The sequence below is a fragment of the Garra rufa genome, chromosome 14 (assembly GCF_049309525.1).
Source record: "Garra rufa chromosome 14, GarRuf1.0, whole genome shotgun sequence".
Classification (NCBI taxonomy): domain Eukaryota; kingdom Metazoa; phylum Chordata; class Actinopteri; order Cypriniformes; family Cyprinidae; genus Garra; species Garra rufa.
Genome location: NC_133374.1, coordinates 15,016,406 through 15,034,719, shown reverse-complemented (window position 1 = coordinate 15,034,719; position 18,314 = coordinate 15,016,406). Strand labels below are relative to the sequence as shown.

The following is an 18,314-nucleotide window of genomic DNA, read 5'->3' as shown; positions in this document are numbered from 1 at the left end:
AGTCTAAAGACCTTGATCAACTGCTTCAGGTGTGTTTAAACAGGGTTGGAGCTAGGGCTGGGTGATTTTTCAGATTTTATTGATTAATTCGAATTTAATGTTTTGCCATGATTTTATTTTTTAGAAACCGAGGAGTCGCCAATGCCAATGCCAATGATAACAGTAAAGAGAAAAGAACGATCCAACCACACGTCTGCACACGTGATTAACCGCTTATGTGCGACGTTCTCATATAACTAGGTGCCAACTTCTTTTGACCTGAGCTCCACATTTTCAGAATGCCTTTTCATGCACGAGATGTTGCAAAAGAGGCAAGTGCAACAATTAAAAACATCAATGTTTACGTAGGAAAAACAATGGAAAAGCAGAAAATCGAATAAAAAAAACAGCCTGATATTTCATGTTTGAAAAGGATTTTTCTCGTATTATTTCTTAACATATAATATGCATAAGACAAGTTTGTGCAAGATGTAGTTGTAGTTCATGCACCTTTTCTGTAAAGATATTTAACAAGTGACAAGTGTCATTTACACCATTTTGACACCTTCATGTGTGGTGCACTTGGAATAGACTTTTCTTTAACTAGAGGGTTAATAAAGAAAAAGTTACTTGAATCATGTCGTAGTTACATTTTCAATTTGATTAGTTGAAAATCAAGAAAAAAAAACATGAGATTTGAATTTGTCATAGTTGACAAAGTTGGAGCTACATTTTGCAGGACAGTGGCCCTTCAACAGATTTGGAGTACGCTGTTCTTGGTCGATTTTCTCAAGAGAGCTTGTGCATTTGAAATCTGTATATCTGCTTAAGGTTCATGTAAATACACCAGCATATAGCTTCTAAGGCTAAAGCTACAAAACTCTAGATATTCATATTATATCACTAGGTGTTTATATTGTTAATGTTTTTGTCATTTTGGTACTTTAAGAAGCAACAACTACAAGCTAATGTATGGATAGCTCAGGTATAAAAACCACAGCATGTCCAGTCTTTGTTCTTATGCACTTAAAGGAGACCTATAATGCGTCTTTTTTTTACAATATATAATATAAGTCTCAGGTGTCCCCAGACAGGTGTCTTTAAAGTTTCATAATTTTGAAAATGCCCATTTTAGCAGAAACTCTTTAAATGCAAATGAGCTGCTGTTCCCCGCCCCTTTTTCCAGAATAGGGCTGTGCCTTTACAGCTCGTTCCTCAGATACTCCACTAAAAAACATCTGTTTGGTTTTGATTATAAAATATTCAAATCAAATGAATCTCAAATATTCTGTCATTTTCAAATATTCTGAAATTTTCTTTCATGTCTTCTTGCACTTAAACGGTCAAATACACACAAGTTTATGTTAAAAACACAAAAAAAAACAGTTGGTTATGTTTGTGAAGGTAAACAGCTGGGAAAGAAACTGCATTTTTTTTATTAGATCTGTGTGGCAGAAGCGTAATATAGAGTAAATAAATCAATAAATCCACTGCTCTTTCGTCTCCTCTGAGACTGGGACTCTAAAAAGGTGTTCTGTGCTCATCTTTGCAGCCAACGACAGAACAGTTAGCATGCTTTGCTCAAATTTTTGCCATGGAGTTAGAACTGGTATGCAGATGTTGCTTGCGAAAACAAAATGACAGCGCCGTGGGTCCCCTTACCACATCACAGGGGAAGCAATACTAACATGCTTGTTTTTTCACGTTTGCAGAAAAAAAGCAAAGTTCCAGGGTTGTCCTTTTGTCACATTTTCTTGGTTGGTAGAGGCACTCGGGACACAATTATACCACTTAAACACTGAAAAAGTAAAATTTTCATGATATGTCAACTTTAAGTGTATGTACGAGAAAGAGGGAATACCAGTTTTTAAATAAATTACTGCATTGCTATAACCACCGAGAGCATGTCTGAGCTTCAAACTAAGGGGAACTGTTAGAAGAACAGACCCAATTGCAGCTCACTCTAAAAATACAAAAAGTGTTGCAACCACAAGGTCTTGTGTCCTTATTTGCTTCAGCTGTAAAACAAAAAGGGTACGTGTTCGTTGCAGGACTGCAACTGTAAAACAAAAATGGTGTTTGTTAAAAAAAAAAAAAAAAGTGTTTAAGTTACTTATAAGTTCCTATAAACTTTAGTGGAAAGATGCTGTCCAAACTATATTAAAATGATATTTAGTCTGCAGAGAAAAACTAAGTGATTCAAAGACCTTTAACTAAACCTCAATATCATGAAATGATCCAAAACCGGTTTTCGGGTACTACTATTCAAAAAGGTATGAAGTTAGCACAAGTCATACACCGTGTGTCTTCTGCAGAGTGATAAATGCAGGGTCTGTGCGTCGCCCACAGCAGAAGTGAGAGAGGAAATGTCAAATTGGGAAACAGACCACAAGCCTATTTCTGCCTTTTGATTTATTTTCAATAAAACTCGCTTCATCCGTTGGGACTAAGACAGAGTTCAGTGGTTACATGAGCCATTACCTTTAAACTACTAGTTTGTGGGATGCCACCACCAACAACAACATGTCATTGTAATCCAATTCAGACACCATTCCATGGTAAAGCTATAGCACTTATATTTAGTGTTGAACATTATGATAAGATTTTAATTTCCTGACAGTGTCCAGTTTCGATTGGTACTATTTACTGCAGCAGGTTTTCTGATTCAATAGCTCACAAAACTTCACTGTGCTGCTATGCAGGTGTTCACACATTTGATTGGAGTTGCTATGCTGCTTCGCTCCACGGCTACATTCACACCTCATTGGTCCTTTTAAAATGTGCGCTTGCACATTCAGAACACTAGGGGGGAAACACGTGGGAGCCAAATGGAGCATGACAGACCACAGTACCCCAGTCCATCCCATATAGAAACATAGCTACATAGATAAAGAACTGAAACATTAATACATCCTGCCAATGTAGATGTAGACTTCCTCAGGAATGAACTTAAAACCTCAAGCTAGTGCGCATCAGAAAAAACAGTTGTCACCTAAATGAGGACAAGGCCGTAGAGGCACATTAAACCACGTTGCCCTGTCTTCTGCATTTAGCTGCGTCACGCACATTAATTCAGCACTGAACAGTACCATCGCAAAAGAGCCAAGCATCAGGCTGTGTGAGAAATTGAACTTCTAAATATGGCATGTACACAGAGCATGACATGCTACAGGAGAACAAAAAGTGTGAGAAAGAATGAAAGAGAAAAATCACAGAGATGATTTGGTGGTGTGTGCAGATCCTGAATATAAAACACTGAAGTAAGCATCCACCCGCACCCCTCCCCACCTCATCAGCAGCAGTATGGGTCGACTCTGTGCTGCATTTTGCCACCTCCCCCTCCCCACCATCCGATGATCCTTCATCTCCCTCCTTTGGTCCCTCCTTTCTCTTCTCTACCTCCTCTCACAGACATCCCTGAAACAAGTGCTGTAAGCACGCATTGAAGGCTATCCAGGGGTGTGAATGCTCTGCATGACCATGCCTGGAAGAACTGAGAGGCAGGGGAACGGCTAAGAGAGGCTTTTAAAGCAAAGTAACTCTCGGCTGCCAATGAGAGGAAAAGGAGGGGGTGGGTAGAGCATGAGCGAAAGCGGACAGGAGCATGAGACGGTGAAGACGAAACGTGGACCCTGCTGTCACACGAGACTGGGAAAACAAGACACCAAACAATCAAAATCACCTTCTTCTGGTTTAGAAAAAGGGGTATAGAAGAGAGGTCAGAACGGACGACATGTTCACAAAATAATGGAACGCATCAGGTAAGCAATATATGACATGCAGATAACAATAAATATGAGGATTACCTGTGTTTAATCATAAACTGCAGGGAAATGTTAAATCACAGCAAGTCTGCTTTTAAAAAACAGGGGCGCCAAAATCAGAGCACAAGATACTTTCCACCGTAGAAATTTCTGGTATGTGCTAACATTAGGCTTTTAGACTACTGGCAAACCCTGAACTCGAGCTTTAATGGACTTCTTTAATGGACATCTTACTGAAGTAATGGTTTGGGCTTGAAGATCATGTTTAATATTCTCTGCATACTGACGTCGCAACCCTCAACGCATGTAACTTTCCAGAACTGAGCATGAAGGTACTGTGCAATGCTGTCCCCGGCTGCCCCACAAATGAGGGGGTGGGGGGTTCAGGATGTAGCCACTGCTACCAAGGCTAAATGCTAACATCACAGTGCTGCAGCATGGCAGGGTAGCTCCTGGCAGAGGCTCAAGCTATTAGCACAGACCCACTGAGAGAGAGAACTGAGCGGCTCTGTATGGGTGGTAACAGTGAGACCTGTTGTTAATAGTGCAATGGACAGAGAATGTTAAATAAATTAAAACGTCCTTATGGTATGTCTGTACCTTGTTGACAAGTTGTAGATTGGGTGAATCAGTCTTTGAAAAGTGCTGCTTATTCCCCAAAAAATCCCGTCAAAGGTGGTATTTCTATTATAGAGGACCTACACTACCAGTCAAAAGTAAGATTTTTTTAATGTTTTTTAAAGAAGTCTCTTCTGCTTCCAAGCATGCATTTATTTGATCCAAACAAGTTATTTTAAATTTTGCTATTTAAAATAACTGCTTTCAATTTACATATATTTTAAAATGTAATTTATTCCTGTGATCAAAGATACATTTTCAGCATCATTACTCCAGTCTTCAGTGTCACATGATGCTTCAGAAATCATTCTAATATGCTGATTTGCTGTTCAAGAAACATTTATTATTATTAAATTATATTCAAAGATAGAAAGATCCAAAGATCAGCATTTGTCTGAAATAAAAAGCTTTTGTAACATTACACACTATACCATTCAAAAGCTTGGAGTCAGTATAACTTTTCTTTTTTGGGAAAGAAATTATAGGAATTAATACTTTTATTTAGCAAGGATGCTTTAAATTGATCAAAAGTGATGATAAAGACATTTATAAATGCTACATAATTTCTATTTAAGATACATTTTGTTCTGAACTTTCTATTCATTAAAGAACCCTGAAAATAATAATAATAATAATAATAATAATAATAATAATAATCAATTATTTGAGCAGCAAATCAGAATATAGAATGATTTCTTAAGGATCATGTGACTGGAGTACAATGCTAAAAATTCACCTTTGAAATCACAGGAATAAATTAGTTATTTTAAATAGTAAAACTATTTCAAAATTATCCTGTTTTTGCTGTACTTTGGATCAGATAAATGCATGCTTGGTGAGCGGAAGAGTTAAAAAAAAAAAAAAAAACTAACAATCTTACTGTTCAAAAACTTTTGATTGGTAGTGTAGCTATAATGAAAGAAAAACTAAAAAGGACAAAAAAAAATGCACCGAGGAAACTGAGGTTGATTTAATCTGTAAAGAACGATGATAATCATGTTTAAGATTTGTAAAAATTTCCTGCAAGATGAACTGACTTGTTTTAGTAGAAGGGCCCAAGCCTTCCACTAATCTCCAGCTTTGGTGTATCTACTTAACTTAAATGCTAATAAATGTTTCTTAACCTAAAGAACAAGTTTATGACCAGTTTTCCTTTTTTCAGGACAGCCCTCACCACACCTGGCTCCATGCCGACTAACCTGTTGCTCCTCCTACTGTTCGGGGTGCGTGTGCTGGCCATTTGCCCGCCAATGTGCACCTGTAGCAGAGGCCATAGAGCGGTGGACTGCTCTGGACGAGGATTGACTATACTTCCAGATAGCCTGCAGCACAATATTCATTTCCTCAACTTGTCGCACAACCGACTCCAAGATCTCGATGGACTCCTCAACCACTTTGACCACTTAAGAACTCTGGACATCTCCTATAACCATCTGCACCACCTTCCTGTTGGTCTGCCGAGAGCACTTTGGGATGTACGTGCCTCTGGAAACTACATCCGTCAATTGGAGAAGAACGACACGGCCTACCACTGGAACCTTCAGAATTTGGACTTGTCACGTAACTTGTTGGAACGTGTGGTGTTGATTAACAACACACTGTCTAATCTTCAAGCCCTCAACCTTAGTCATAACAAATTCTGGACTGTTCCGACAAACATGCCCCACAATTTGGAAATGGTGGACCTTTCTCATAACTACTTGCTGCAGATCTTACCTGGCTCACTGGATCGCCTTCCCAGACTGTCGAGATTCTACCTGCATGCAAATCGCTTTAACTCACTGAGCGATGGTGTCTTTAGTCAACTGGATGGACTGCAGCTTCTCACACTTGGAGATAATCCATGGGCTTGTGAGGATGAAGAGAATATAAACCATCTCCTGACTTGGATGCAACAGACCCCTGCAAAGATCATGGGCTGTCCCTGCTACACCAGGCCCACATGTGGAGAAGCTCACCTGGCCACCAGGAGAACCTGGCACTCAGCTGCATTCACAGAGCCGCCACTCGGTGCAGACGCTCGTCATCCTGGGCAACGAGCACCAATGCACGCAGTTACATCTGGTTACCTCTCCAAATCAGCCCAGTTGAACGTGGGTCATAGTGCTGTTAATACCTCTGGCCCAAGCGAGCAGATACTGATTATGGGTGGAGAATTTCTCACATCAACTCCACATAGTCTGTCCACACAGTCAAGCACAACAATCCGAACACGTAGCACCAAGAAGGTCCTTCCAGGCAGAGCTCGCAGCACAAGCCATCAAATCCACACATGCAGCTTTGAAAACACCATTTTGAGCCTTTTATGTACAGTTGTCATCTTTGGTGCTTGATGATTCTGCATAACAATCTCTCAAACTAGACCTGAGTCTCGAGTCTGGAAAACAATCCACAAAAAAAGCAAAAAACGAGAGACTTACCTCTTAGGTTTCAATTTTCACATTGTTCTCGCTACCTTCCTGAGCATTTTTCAACATATGCAATCTCTGCCTGCTTCCAATAAACTTACTGTCTTCTACATAACATGACTGTACTGTATGGCTTACACATATCAACATTTAGACACGTATACAAGTACACTCCAATTAGCAGTTTCTTAATGTGGAAAATTGAATGTTCCTTCCAGTGTAATGCTTGAGCATTGACAGAGATTTGTGCATTTCATTGTTTATATTATGTATTAAACACTTAAAGTGTAAAGCTGATGTGTTCTATGAGTACAGACATGCTGCCTTTAACTGTTAAAATATGAATAAAATTGGAAAATCCATGGTGTTCTACTACAACTGTATGAAATAAAGTCAACAGGCCCTGCAGCAAGACTGGAAAATGACAATGCTTAAACCCAACGAAGCAAACCTGATAGTCCACATCAACAAAGTCATTCCAGTTTTCCTCAGATATCACAGCAATCCCATGGTACCACTCTGTGCTATATGGCAACCATCAAGCTTGGCCAACCATTTTACATTCTAATGAATGCCAACACTCCATAGAGAGGGGTTTCCTTCTGCTCACAACAAAAACAAGGTGAACATGCACAAAGCTGCCAGCACCAGCAGTCTTTGAAAATGCAGCAGAGGTTGCATTAAAAAGTCAACAATTTCCTTGATGCATTTGGTGACAAGTTTAAATCTTTTCTCAGCAGTTATGTGCCTTATGTGCCTGTCCAAATAAGAGGGGATCACCCAGCTGAGTCTTCGTCCTTCATCATCTACCTCTACATCTTATTGGCTTTTACTTGCCAGTCTTCTTTGGCCTGCTCATTATGAGCTTTATACTATTTGCTTTTGAACTGTGTGCGTCTACAAGTATCTGTTATAATAAGATTGCTGACTGCTTAGCAGCCTTAATGAACTAATATCTTTACAATATTTAAGTAAACAATAATACATTACAATAATAAGATAGATGTAAAAACTCAGCCATGAGTTTTGTATTTTAAAAATTAGTGAACAAGCAAAGAACAAAACACTGGGTTGACCTTTAAAAATGTCACAAATATGATCAAATGATTTTCAAACTTTCAATCATTCAAACTTTCAGATTACCAATCAACCTATGACTACCTGATACCTCTTACAGCTGATGTAAACCTTCCTACCAAAAGTCATTAGACCTTCAAACGCTTACTGATTTTCCCTCAAAATCTGGAGGATAAATTTGATATGAAAGACCGCAATTTGATTAAGTCCTATTATTTAAAAAAAACAAATGAAATCAGTGCTAATAAACCCATTTTAGCTTTAGTTATACTTTAGCTTTCAAAATCAAGAAAATGTTTTTGACAATTTATGCTCCCTAATATCCCACTATAAACATTCAACAGTATGACATTAGTGCCTGTATTAGTACACCACGTAAAGGGATTGTTCACTCAAAAATGGAAATTCTGTCATTATTTACTTATATTGTTCCAAACCTGTATTACCATCAGTGGAACACAATGATATTTTGGGGTGGGAGGAACGTTAAAATACGTTCATTTGTGTTCTACAGAGGACCGTAGGTCAAACAGGTTTGGAAAGGCAAAAGTAAACAAACAAGAAAAATTATAAATGCATTCAGTTCTATATGGCAATAATAACTAAACTCCACCTCTTGCAAGGGTGTTGGTTTGATGTGTAATACTTAAAAGGCATAAGTTCACGCAGACATTCACACTAACATCCTTCTACAGAATTGAGACACAAAGAACGTTCATCAATCGCAAACGGTAAATAGAACTATTTTATATAAATTCTAAGTGTTTTTATTTTTAAGGTGATGTGTCTTATTTTAAAATGCCTTATTTAGGGATGTAATGATGCACCCCAAGCCAGGTTGAAAATTGATAAAAATGTTTGACTATTCAAGTCGGTTGAGATCGAATAGCGATACAGTTAGGGATGGGGGTTTATATGACTATTTCTAACTTTCTTTGAAAGCTTAGATGGTATTTTCTTTTCAGCTTGCCTCTATATAATGGATATTTAAGTTAGTATTTATAATATTTATAATTTGCATTCTCATTCAGCTGTCTGCTGTTTTCGTTTTGTTAAGAAGTTTTATGTAGTGTAAGTTTACAAAGTAAAGTTTAGTTTTACAAAGCTGAGATTTAAAGTCAAATCATTCTGTTTTTGCTTTAGATTTCGAAATTATACAATCTAATCTTTCCTTGGATTATGATTAAAATGCAGTAGTTGTCTCTAATTAAAAAAATAAAGTCATTGCACACTGAATCCGAATTTTTCACACGTAAAAAAATAAATACAACCTCATGTTCTGTCAATCACGTTTACACACTGCCTCAGAAACTTTCATTCATTATAAAAGAATTTGGATCGGGTTCGATTTTCTGCGTTTTCACATTCTTAGCAAGGTTTTTTTATAGGAAATTATGACAATGCAAAAAGAAAATGAAAAAATGCATACAAAAATTTTGGACTTAGTGTGCAATGACCTTTAGTTTGGTTTATGAAAAGATTTATTTTATTTGTATTTATTAATTTAATTTGGGATTTGTTTTAAAATTTGAATCTATTTTTGTTATTTGAAATTTTAATTCCACAAAGGAATGTGCAGGATTTTGTTTCAGAAATAATTAACACCTTCCATTTAAAACTGTCTTACTGTCTTAATTTCATTTCACTACAAAAATGAGAAAATCATATTTTGAAATCAGTAATTGTGAATCTTACAGCATCGCGAGTTGAGTGAATCATTACATTCCTAGTCTTATTTATAAACAATTATTATGTGGAATATGATTTTAAAACATTTGAAAATCAAACAAACATACATTTTATTTTGTTGTTTCTCCATCTAAACAGTGACCTAAATATGGTTTTCAAAACTCTGATGCTACTACTGCTAGTGGCTGTAACAATTGTAAGCTATGGTCTTAATGTTGCTGCCACTACAACAAACACAAACAACAGTTCGACCAACGGCCCGGCCGACGGCCCAAACAACGGCCGGGCCGACCGCATAAACAACGGCCACGAGCACCCGGCCCCCGTCCCAACCCCTGGCCCGACCAAAAATCCCTGCACTTGTTCGGCACCATCTCTTTTACCTATGGGGATCGTGGGACTCACTGGACTTTTGGTCTACACCATCATCTCCACTGGGGTTTTTTAACTCTTCTACCAGCCATGATTATCAACTCCAGTTGATGAACTATGTTTGTCAATTAGCTAAAACACAGATTATTTTTTTGGTTTTGGTTTTTGCTCTACCACTACACAAATCTAGACACATTTATGTATAATTGTATATGGGTTGTTGACGTGACATTTTCACTGTCCCACAAAATAAAAATAAATGTAACTAATATTGTTATTTAAAAGTAAATTGTTAAACATTTCTTTGTCCCACATGGACCTGTTATAAAAGCTGCAGTTGTAATAAATTACTTTTATCAATTAAAAAAATGTTAACAAATACCTCTGGCACAATTGTACAAGTGTCTGTTTTAGTAAATCTTCTTTCATTCATAAATTTATGAAAGCATAGGAACTTGAAACACTTTGTCTCTGAAAAAAAAAAAACTTAATTAGTTGAAAGAACCCATACATGATCACATTACTGAAGCCCATGATGTGCACTTAGTAAAGTTGTCTCAAAATTGTTCAAATATTTAGAACTAGGGGTGGGAATCTTCAGGCACTTCACGATCCGATTCCGATTCTGGGAGTCACGATCCGATTCCAAAACGATTCTTGATCTACATTTCTTCCCCAATTAATTCTTCTGCTGTGCAAATACAACTTTACAATTTTAAAAAACATGTAAAATTGCAGTTTCTATGCTTTTTGTTTATAGTTGAAATTACTGTTTTCATTATTAACTAAATATCACGATGCTCACATTCTTAGTTTTCAATAGTACTGCACATGGCTACATTTTCATATATGTTTTATCAAATTTATTTTGTGCCAATTTTACTTTATTTTTTAAACTATATAAGCAAGGTACTTTTTAAAACAATTACTTATTTAAAATAAGTGTTCTTTATGTATCTGAAAGTTTACAGACAATAGTTTTTCTTTTTTTCCTCAGCATTACTGCCGTTTTATTATTACTGAGAGATCATAGACAGGCAGCTTTAACAAACTAATGCACAGCAGTGGCGAACGGTGACTTTTTTTTCTTCTTTTTTTTTACCAGGTATGCTGAGTGCTAAAACCACCAGTAATACCAAAAATAATAATATATTTAGAAACCAATAAAATCAGAGACTAAATCATATTTTAATATTTCCTCTTTTCCCTGTTTATTATTATTTAAAAAAATTATAGACATTTTATATAGGCAATTTTTTTCAGTGGACTTTCACATTTTGAATTGTTGAGAAATTATGATAATATACAGTTAGGATGTTTTTTTTGTTTTTGTTTTTCATTTGATTTAGTCGAGTAAGTTGTGCATCAAACACAATATGATTTTCCTTGGATTATGATTAAAATGCAGTAGTTGTCTCTAATTAAAAAAATAAAGTCATTGCACACTGAATCCGAATTTTTCACACGTAAAAAAATAAATACAACCTCATGTTCTGTCAATCACGTTTACACACTGCCTCAGAAACTTTCATTCATTATAAAAGAATTTGGATCAGGTTCGATTTTCTGCGTTTTCACATTCTTAGCAAGCATTTTAATAGGAAATTATGACAATGCAAAAAGAAAATGAAAAAAATGCATACAAAAATTTTGGACTTAGTGTGCAATGACCTTTAGTTTGGTTTATGAAAAGATTTATTTTATTTGTATTTATTAATTTAATTTGGGATTTGTTTTAAAATTTGAATCTATTTTTGTTATTTGAAATTTTAATTCCACAAAGGAATGTGCAGGATTTTGTTTCAGAAATAATAAACACCTTTCATTTAAAATGTCTTACTGTCTTAATTTCATTTCACTACAAAAATGAGAAAATCATATTTTGAAATCAGTAATTGTGAATCTTACAGCATCGCGAGTTGAGTGAATCATTACATTCCTAGTCTTATTTATAAACAATTATTATGTGGAATATGATTTTAAAAACATTTGAAAATCAAACAAACATAAATTTTATTTTGTTGTTTCTCCATCTAAACAGTGACCTAAATATGGTTTTCAAAACTCGGATGCTACTACTGCTAGTGGCTGTAACAATTGCAAGCTATGGTCTTAATGTTGCTGCCACTACAACAAACACAAACAACAGTTCGACCAACGGCACAACCAATGGTTCAACGAACGGCCTGGCCTACGGCCCAATCGCCGGCCCCGGCATGATTTGGGGGCCGGGCGGCCCCGGCATGTTTTGGCCGGCCGATTTTTAATCTCTTCCACCAGACATGATTATCAACTCCAGTTGATGAACTATGTTTGTCAATTAGCTAAAACACGGATTATTTATTTGGTTTTGGTTTTTGCTCTAACACTACACAAATCTAGACACATTTATGTATAATTGTATATGGGTTGTTGACGTGACATGGCATTTTCACTGTCCCACAAAATAAAAATAAATGTAACTAATATTGTTGTTATTTAAAATAGCAAATTGTTAAACATTTCTTTGTCCTACATGGACCTGTTATAAAAGCTGTAGTTTAAATTACAACTTTTATCAATTAAAAAAAAAAATACCTCTGGCATAATTGTACAAGTGTCTTTTTTTTTATTCATATATTTATGAAAGCATAGGAGCTTGAAACATTTTGTCTGTGAAAAAAAAAAAAACTTAATTAGTTGAAAGAACCCATACATGATCACATTACTGAAGCCCATGATGTGCACTTAGAAAAGTTTTGTCTCAGAATTTTTTCAAATATTTAGAACCACTACAAAAGTGTTACGTTTTAGTGTCCTTTTGATGTGAGATTATAAAACATCTCCTGACTTGGATGTAACAGACCCCTGCAAAGATCATGGGCTGTCCCTGTTACACCAGGCCCACATGTAGAGATCCTGGCACTCAGCTGCATTCACAGAGCCGTCGCTCTGATTATGGGTGGAGAACTTCTCACATCAACGCCACATAGTCTGTCCACACAGTCAAGCACAACAATCCAAATAAGAGGGGATCACCCAGCTGAGTCTTCGTCCTTCATCATCTACCTCTACATCTTATTGGCTTTAACTTGTCACTGTCTTCTTAGGCTTGCTCACTATGAGCTTATACTATTTGCTTTTGAACTGTGTGCGATTACAAGTATCTGTTATATTAAGATCGCTGACTGCTTAGCAGCCTTGATGATCTAATATCTTCACAATATTATTAAGTAAACGTAACAATAATAAGATAGACATAAAAACTCAGCCCTCAGTTTTGTATTTTAACAGAATTAATAAACAAGCAAAGAACAACAAAACACTGGGTTGACATTTAAAAATGTCACGAATATGATCAAATGATTTGCAAACTTTCAATCAAAACTTTCAGATTACCGATCAACCTATGACTACCCGATACCTCTTACAGCTGATGTAAAACCTTTCTACCATAAGTCATTAGACCTTCAAAGGCTCCGTGAAAATTTGGAGAATAATTCTGATATGAAAGAGAGCAGTTTGATCAAGTCCTATTATTTAAAAAACAAATGAAATCAGTGCTAATAAACCCATTTTAGCTTTAGTTATACTTTAGCTTTCGAAATCAACAAAATTTTCTGTTTCTGACAATTTATGCTCCCTAATATCCCACTATAAACATTCAACAGTATGACATTAGTGCCTGTATTATTACACCACATAAGGGGACTGTTCACCCAAAAATGAAATTCTGCCATTATTTACTTGCCCCTCATGTTTTTCCAAACCTGTATTACCATCAGTGGAACACAATGATATTTTTTGGGGGAAAAGTCAATATATAGACAAAATACATTCATTTGTGTTCTACAGAAGAAAGTAGGTCAAACAGGTTTGGAAAGACAAAAGTAAACAAAGAAGAAAAATTATAAATGCATTCAGTTCTATACTACAATAATAACTCCACTCCGCCTCTTGCAAGGTGTTGGTTCAGATGTTTATGTAGTATAAGTTCACAAAGTAAAGTATAGTTTTACAAAGCTGAGATCTAAAGTCAGATCATTCTGCTTTTGCTTTAGATTTAAAAATTAAACAATCTAATCTTTCCTTGGATTGTGATTAAAATGCAGTGGCTGCCTAGCCTGGAAAAATCCAGACCCTAATCTATTAAGATTAAGGGTCTGGGATCGAGCAATGAAAACTGCCTAACTCGAGGGGCGGCACCAAGCATGCATTTGAAACTCTCACTGCACACAATTGGATAACGCCACGACCAATCACAACAATACACGCTTAGCTACCAGCAGAGCTAAATGATGTTTCATTAACAAAGTTCGGGAGAAGCGCGTAAGATACTTAGCGTAAACATCACAAGAGGAGCCCACTCAAGTCAATCAGCGCCATAGGTTTAAATACAGCTGACTCACCTCAATTCACTCGATGGTTTATCTGTAACCCTCCACCACCCCATCTCATCACTCCGAATTCTCACTACTCCTATTGGGGGATATTCTGGGTTCGGGCCACTCCCGAGCTCGGAGCCCTTCACCGGACAGCACGCCAAATATGCACTACTATTCTCCAGCTAATTATATGTAAGCGTGAACTGATAGATTAAACTCTTGCCGTATCCAGTCGGCAAAACAGCATAAACGTCCTTCTTGCAAAGGAACAATTCGAGTTTTCGGTTTTCTGTTCCTCTTTTATATGAAAAGCCAAGTCTAACACGTTCATTGTAGCATCAAACAACTGGTGTTCATCTGTAGCAACAGCGATCTTTCAAAGTTTACTACATGATTCGGACGTCGCAGCGCTGTCGTCATCAGCTTAGCTCGCCTCTGTCCCGCCTACATCAGATACACAGATTTGATTGGTTCCCACAACTGCTTACGTAATGCAGTAACCTGCATCATTGCTCGATGCCAGAGTGTCTTGCAGAGACAATTCAAATTGTGCTCTCGCGAGACCTCTGGATTTCCAGGGTAGTGGTTGCCTATAATTAAGAAAAAAAAAAAAAAAAGAAAGAGCACAGGCAATCCGAATTTTTTGCACGTCAAAAACTAAATACAACTTTATGTCGTGTCAATCACGTTTACAAACTGCCTCCAAAACCTTCGTTCATCATAATTGTTTTTTTTTTTGGATCAGGTTCTGAGTTTTCGCATCCATAGCAAGCATTTTAATAGGAAAGGATGGCGAATATGAAAAAAAAAATTCATAGGAAAATTTCAGACTCAGTGTACAATGACCTTTAGTATGGTTTATGAAAAGATTTGTTTTATTTGTATTTATTGATTTGATTTGGGATTTGATTCACTTTCACAAAGAAATATGCAGCATTTTGTCTGAGAAATAATAATAAAGAAACACTTTTTCATTTAAAATGAGTCTTAATCTCATTTTATTAAAAATCTGAATCTGTATCGTGAACCATATGGCATCACAAGTTGAGTGAATCATTACATCCCTAGTCTTTTTTTTATTGTTTTTTTTTTTAGTTAAGAACAGAAGAACACTCTTATTTATTAAAAAAATTATACAGAACATGATTTTAAAAACATGTTAAAATTTTACTTTGTTGTTTGTTCTCCTCTAAACAGTGAGAGACCCAAATATGGTTTCTAAAACTCAGATGTTACTGCTAGTGGCTGTAATGACTGCAAGCTATGGTCTTAATGTTGCTGCCAACCTCACTACAACAAACACAACAATCAACGGCACAACCACCAACACACCCACCAGTACAACCACTAGTACTAAAAACAGTATGTCCACCAGCACTAACAAAAGTGTGACCACCAGCGTGACCACCAGTCCTAACAACAATGTGACCAACAGTCTTAACAACAATGTGATCAACAGCCCTTACAACAATGTGACCAACAGCCCTAACAACAGTGTGACCAACAGCCCTAACAATGTGGAGAAGCTCACCTGGCCACCAGGAGAACCTGGCACTCAGCTGCATTCACAGAGCCACCGCTCGGTGCCGACACTCTTACATCAACTCAACATGTCTGTCCACACAGTCAAGCACAACAATCCGAACACGTAGCACCAAGAAGGTTCTTCCAGGCAGAGCTTGTAGCACAAGCCATCAAATCCACACATTCAGCTTTGAAAACACCATTTTGAGCCTTTTATGTACAGTTGTCATCTTTGGTGCTTGATGATTCTGCATAACAATCTCTCAAACTAGACCTGAGTCTCGAGTCTGGAAAACAATCCACTAAAAAAAGCAAAAAACGAGAGACTTACCTCTTAGGGTTCAATTTTCACATTGTTCTCGCTACCTTCCTGAGCATTTTTCAACATATGCAATCTCTGCCTGCTTCCAATAAACTTACTGTCTTCTACATAACATGACTGTACTGTATGGCTTACACATATCAACATTTAGACACGTATACAAGTACACTCCAATTAGCAGTTTCTTAATGTGGAAAATTGAATGTTCCTTCCAGTGTAATGCTTGAGCATTGACAGAGATTTGTGCATTTCATTGTTTATATTATGTATTAAACACTTAAAGTGTAAAGCTGATGTGTTCTATGAGTACAGACATGCTGCCTTTAACTGTTAAAATATGAATAAAATTGGAAAATCCATGGTGTTCTACTACAACTGTATGAAATAAAGTCAACAGGCCCTGCAGCAAGACTGGAAAATGACAATGCTTAAACCCAACGAAGCAAACCTGATAGTCCACATCAACAAAGTCATTCCAGTTTTCCTCAGATATCACAGCAATCCCATGGTACCACTCTGTGCTATATGGCAACCATCAAGCTTGGCCAACCATTTTACATTCTAATGAATGCCAACACTCCATAGAGAGGGGTTTCCTTCTGCTCACAACAAAAACAAGGTGAACATGCACAAAGCTGCCAGCACCAGCAGTCTTTGAAAATGCAGCAGAGGTTGCATTAAAAAGTCAACAATTTCCTTGATGCATTTGGTGACAAGTTTAAATCTTTTCTCAGCAGTTATGTGCCTTATGTGCCTGTCCAAATAAGAGGGGATCACCCAGCTGAGTCTTCGTCCTTCATCATCTACCTCTACATCTTATTGTCTTTTACTTGCCAGTCTTCTTTGGCCTGCTCATTATGAGCTTTATACTATTTGCTTTTGAACTGTGTGCGTCTACAAGTATCTGTTATAATAAGATCGCTGACTGCTTAGCAGCCTTAATGAACTAATATCTTTACAATATTTAAGTAAACATAACAATAATAAGATAGATGTAAAAACTCAGCCATGAGTTTTGTATTTTAAAAATTAGTGAACAAGCAAAGAACAAAACACTGGGTTGACCTTTAAAAAGTCACAAATATGATCAAATGATTTTCAAACTTTCAATCATTCAAACTTTCAGATTACCAATCAACCTATGACTACCTGATACCTCTTACAGCTGATGTAAACCTTCCTCCCAAAAGTCATTAGACCTTCAAACGCTTACTGATTTTCCCTCAAAATCTGGAGGATAAATTTGATACGAAAGACCGCAATTTGATTAAGTCCTATTATTTAAAAAAACAAATGAAATCAGTGCTAATAAACCCATTTTAGCTTTAGTTATACTTTAGCTTTCAAAATCAAGAAAATGTTTTTGACAATTTATGCTCCCTAATATCCCACTATAAACATTCAACAGTATGACATTAGTGCCTGTATTAGTACACCACGTAAAGGGATTGTTCACTCAAAAATGGAAATTCTGTCATTATTTACTTATATTGTTCCAAACCTGTATTACCATCAGTGGAACACAATGATATTTTGGGGTGGGAGGAAAGTTAAAATACGTTCATTTGTGTTCTACAGAGGACCGTAGGTCAAACAGGTTTGGAAAGGCAAAAGTAAACAAACAAGAAAAATTATAAATGCATTCAGTTCTATATGGCAATAATAACTAAACTCCACCTCTTGCAAGGGTGTTGGTTTGATGTGTAATACTTAAAAGGCATAAGTTCACGCAGACATTCACACTAACATCCTTCTACAGAATTGAGACACAAAGAACGTTCATCAACCGCAAACGGTAAATAGAACTATTTTATATAAATTCTAAGTGTTTTTATTTTTAAGGTGATGTGTCTTATTTTAAAATGCCTTATTTAGGGATGTAATGATGCACCCCAAGCCAGGTTGAAAATTGATAAAAATGTTTGACTATTCAAGTCGGTTGAGATCGAATAGCGATACAGTTAGGGATGGGGGTTTATATGACTATTTCTAACTTTCTTTGAAAGCTTAGATGGTATTTTCTTTTCAGCTTGCCTCTATATAATGGATATTTAAGTTAGTATTTATAATATTTATAATTTGCATTCTCATTCAGCTGTCTGCTGTTTTCGTTTTGTTAAGAAGTTTTATGTAGTGTAAGTTTACAAAGTATAGTTTTACAAAGCTGAGATTTAAAGTCAAATCATTCTGTTTTTGC

At 36.5% G+C, this 18,314-nt stretch overlaps 2 protein-coding genes across 4 annotated transcripts in view; one reads left to right on the top strand and one right to left on the bottom strand.

Moving 5' to 3' along the window:
• nf1a (neurofibromin 1a) overlaps nt 1-18,314 on the bottom strand; it is a 130,867-nt gene that overhangs the window by 33,880 nt on the left and 78,673 nt on the right. The window lies entirely within an intron of this gene.
• Nucleotides 3,418-7,124, top strand: LOC141285389 (oligodendrocyte-myelin glycoprotein). The gene is made up of 2 exons (XM_073818403.1): nt 3,418-3,740; nt 5,524-7,124. The coding sequence occupies exons 1-2, from the start codon at nt 3,727-3,729 to the stop codon at nt 6,692-6,694; spliced, it is 1,185 nt and encodes a 394-aa protein (XP_073674504.1). The 5' UTR covers nt 3,418-3,726; the 3' UTR covers nt 6,695-7,124.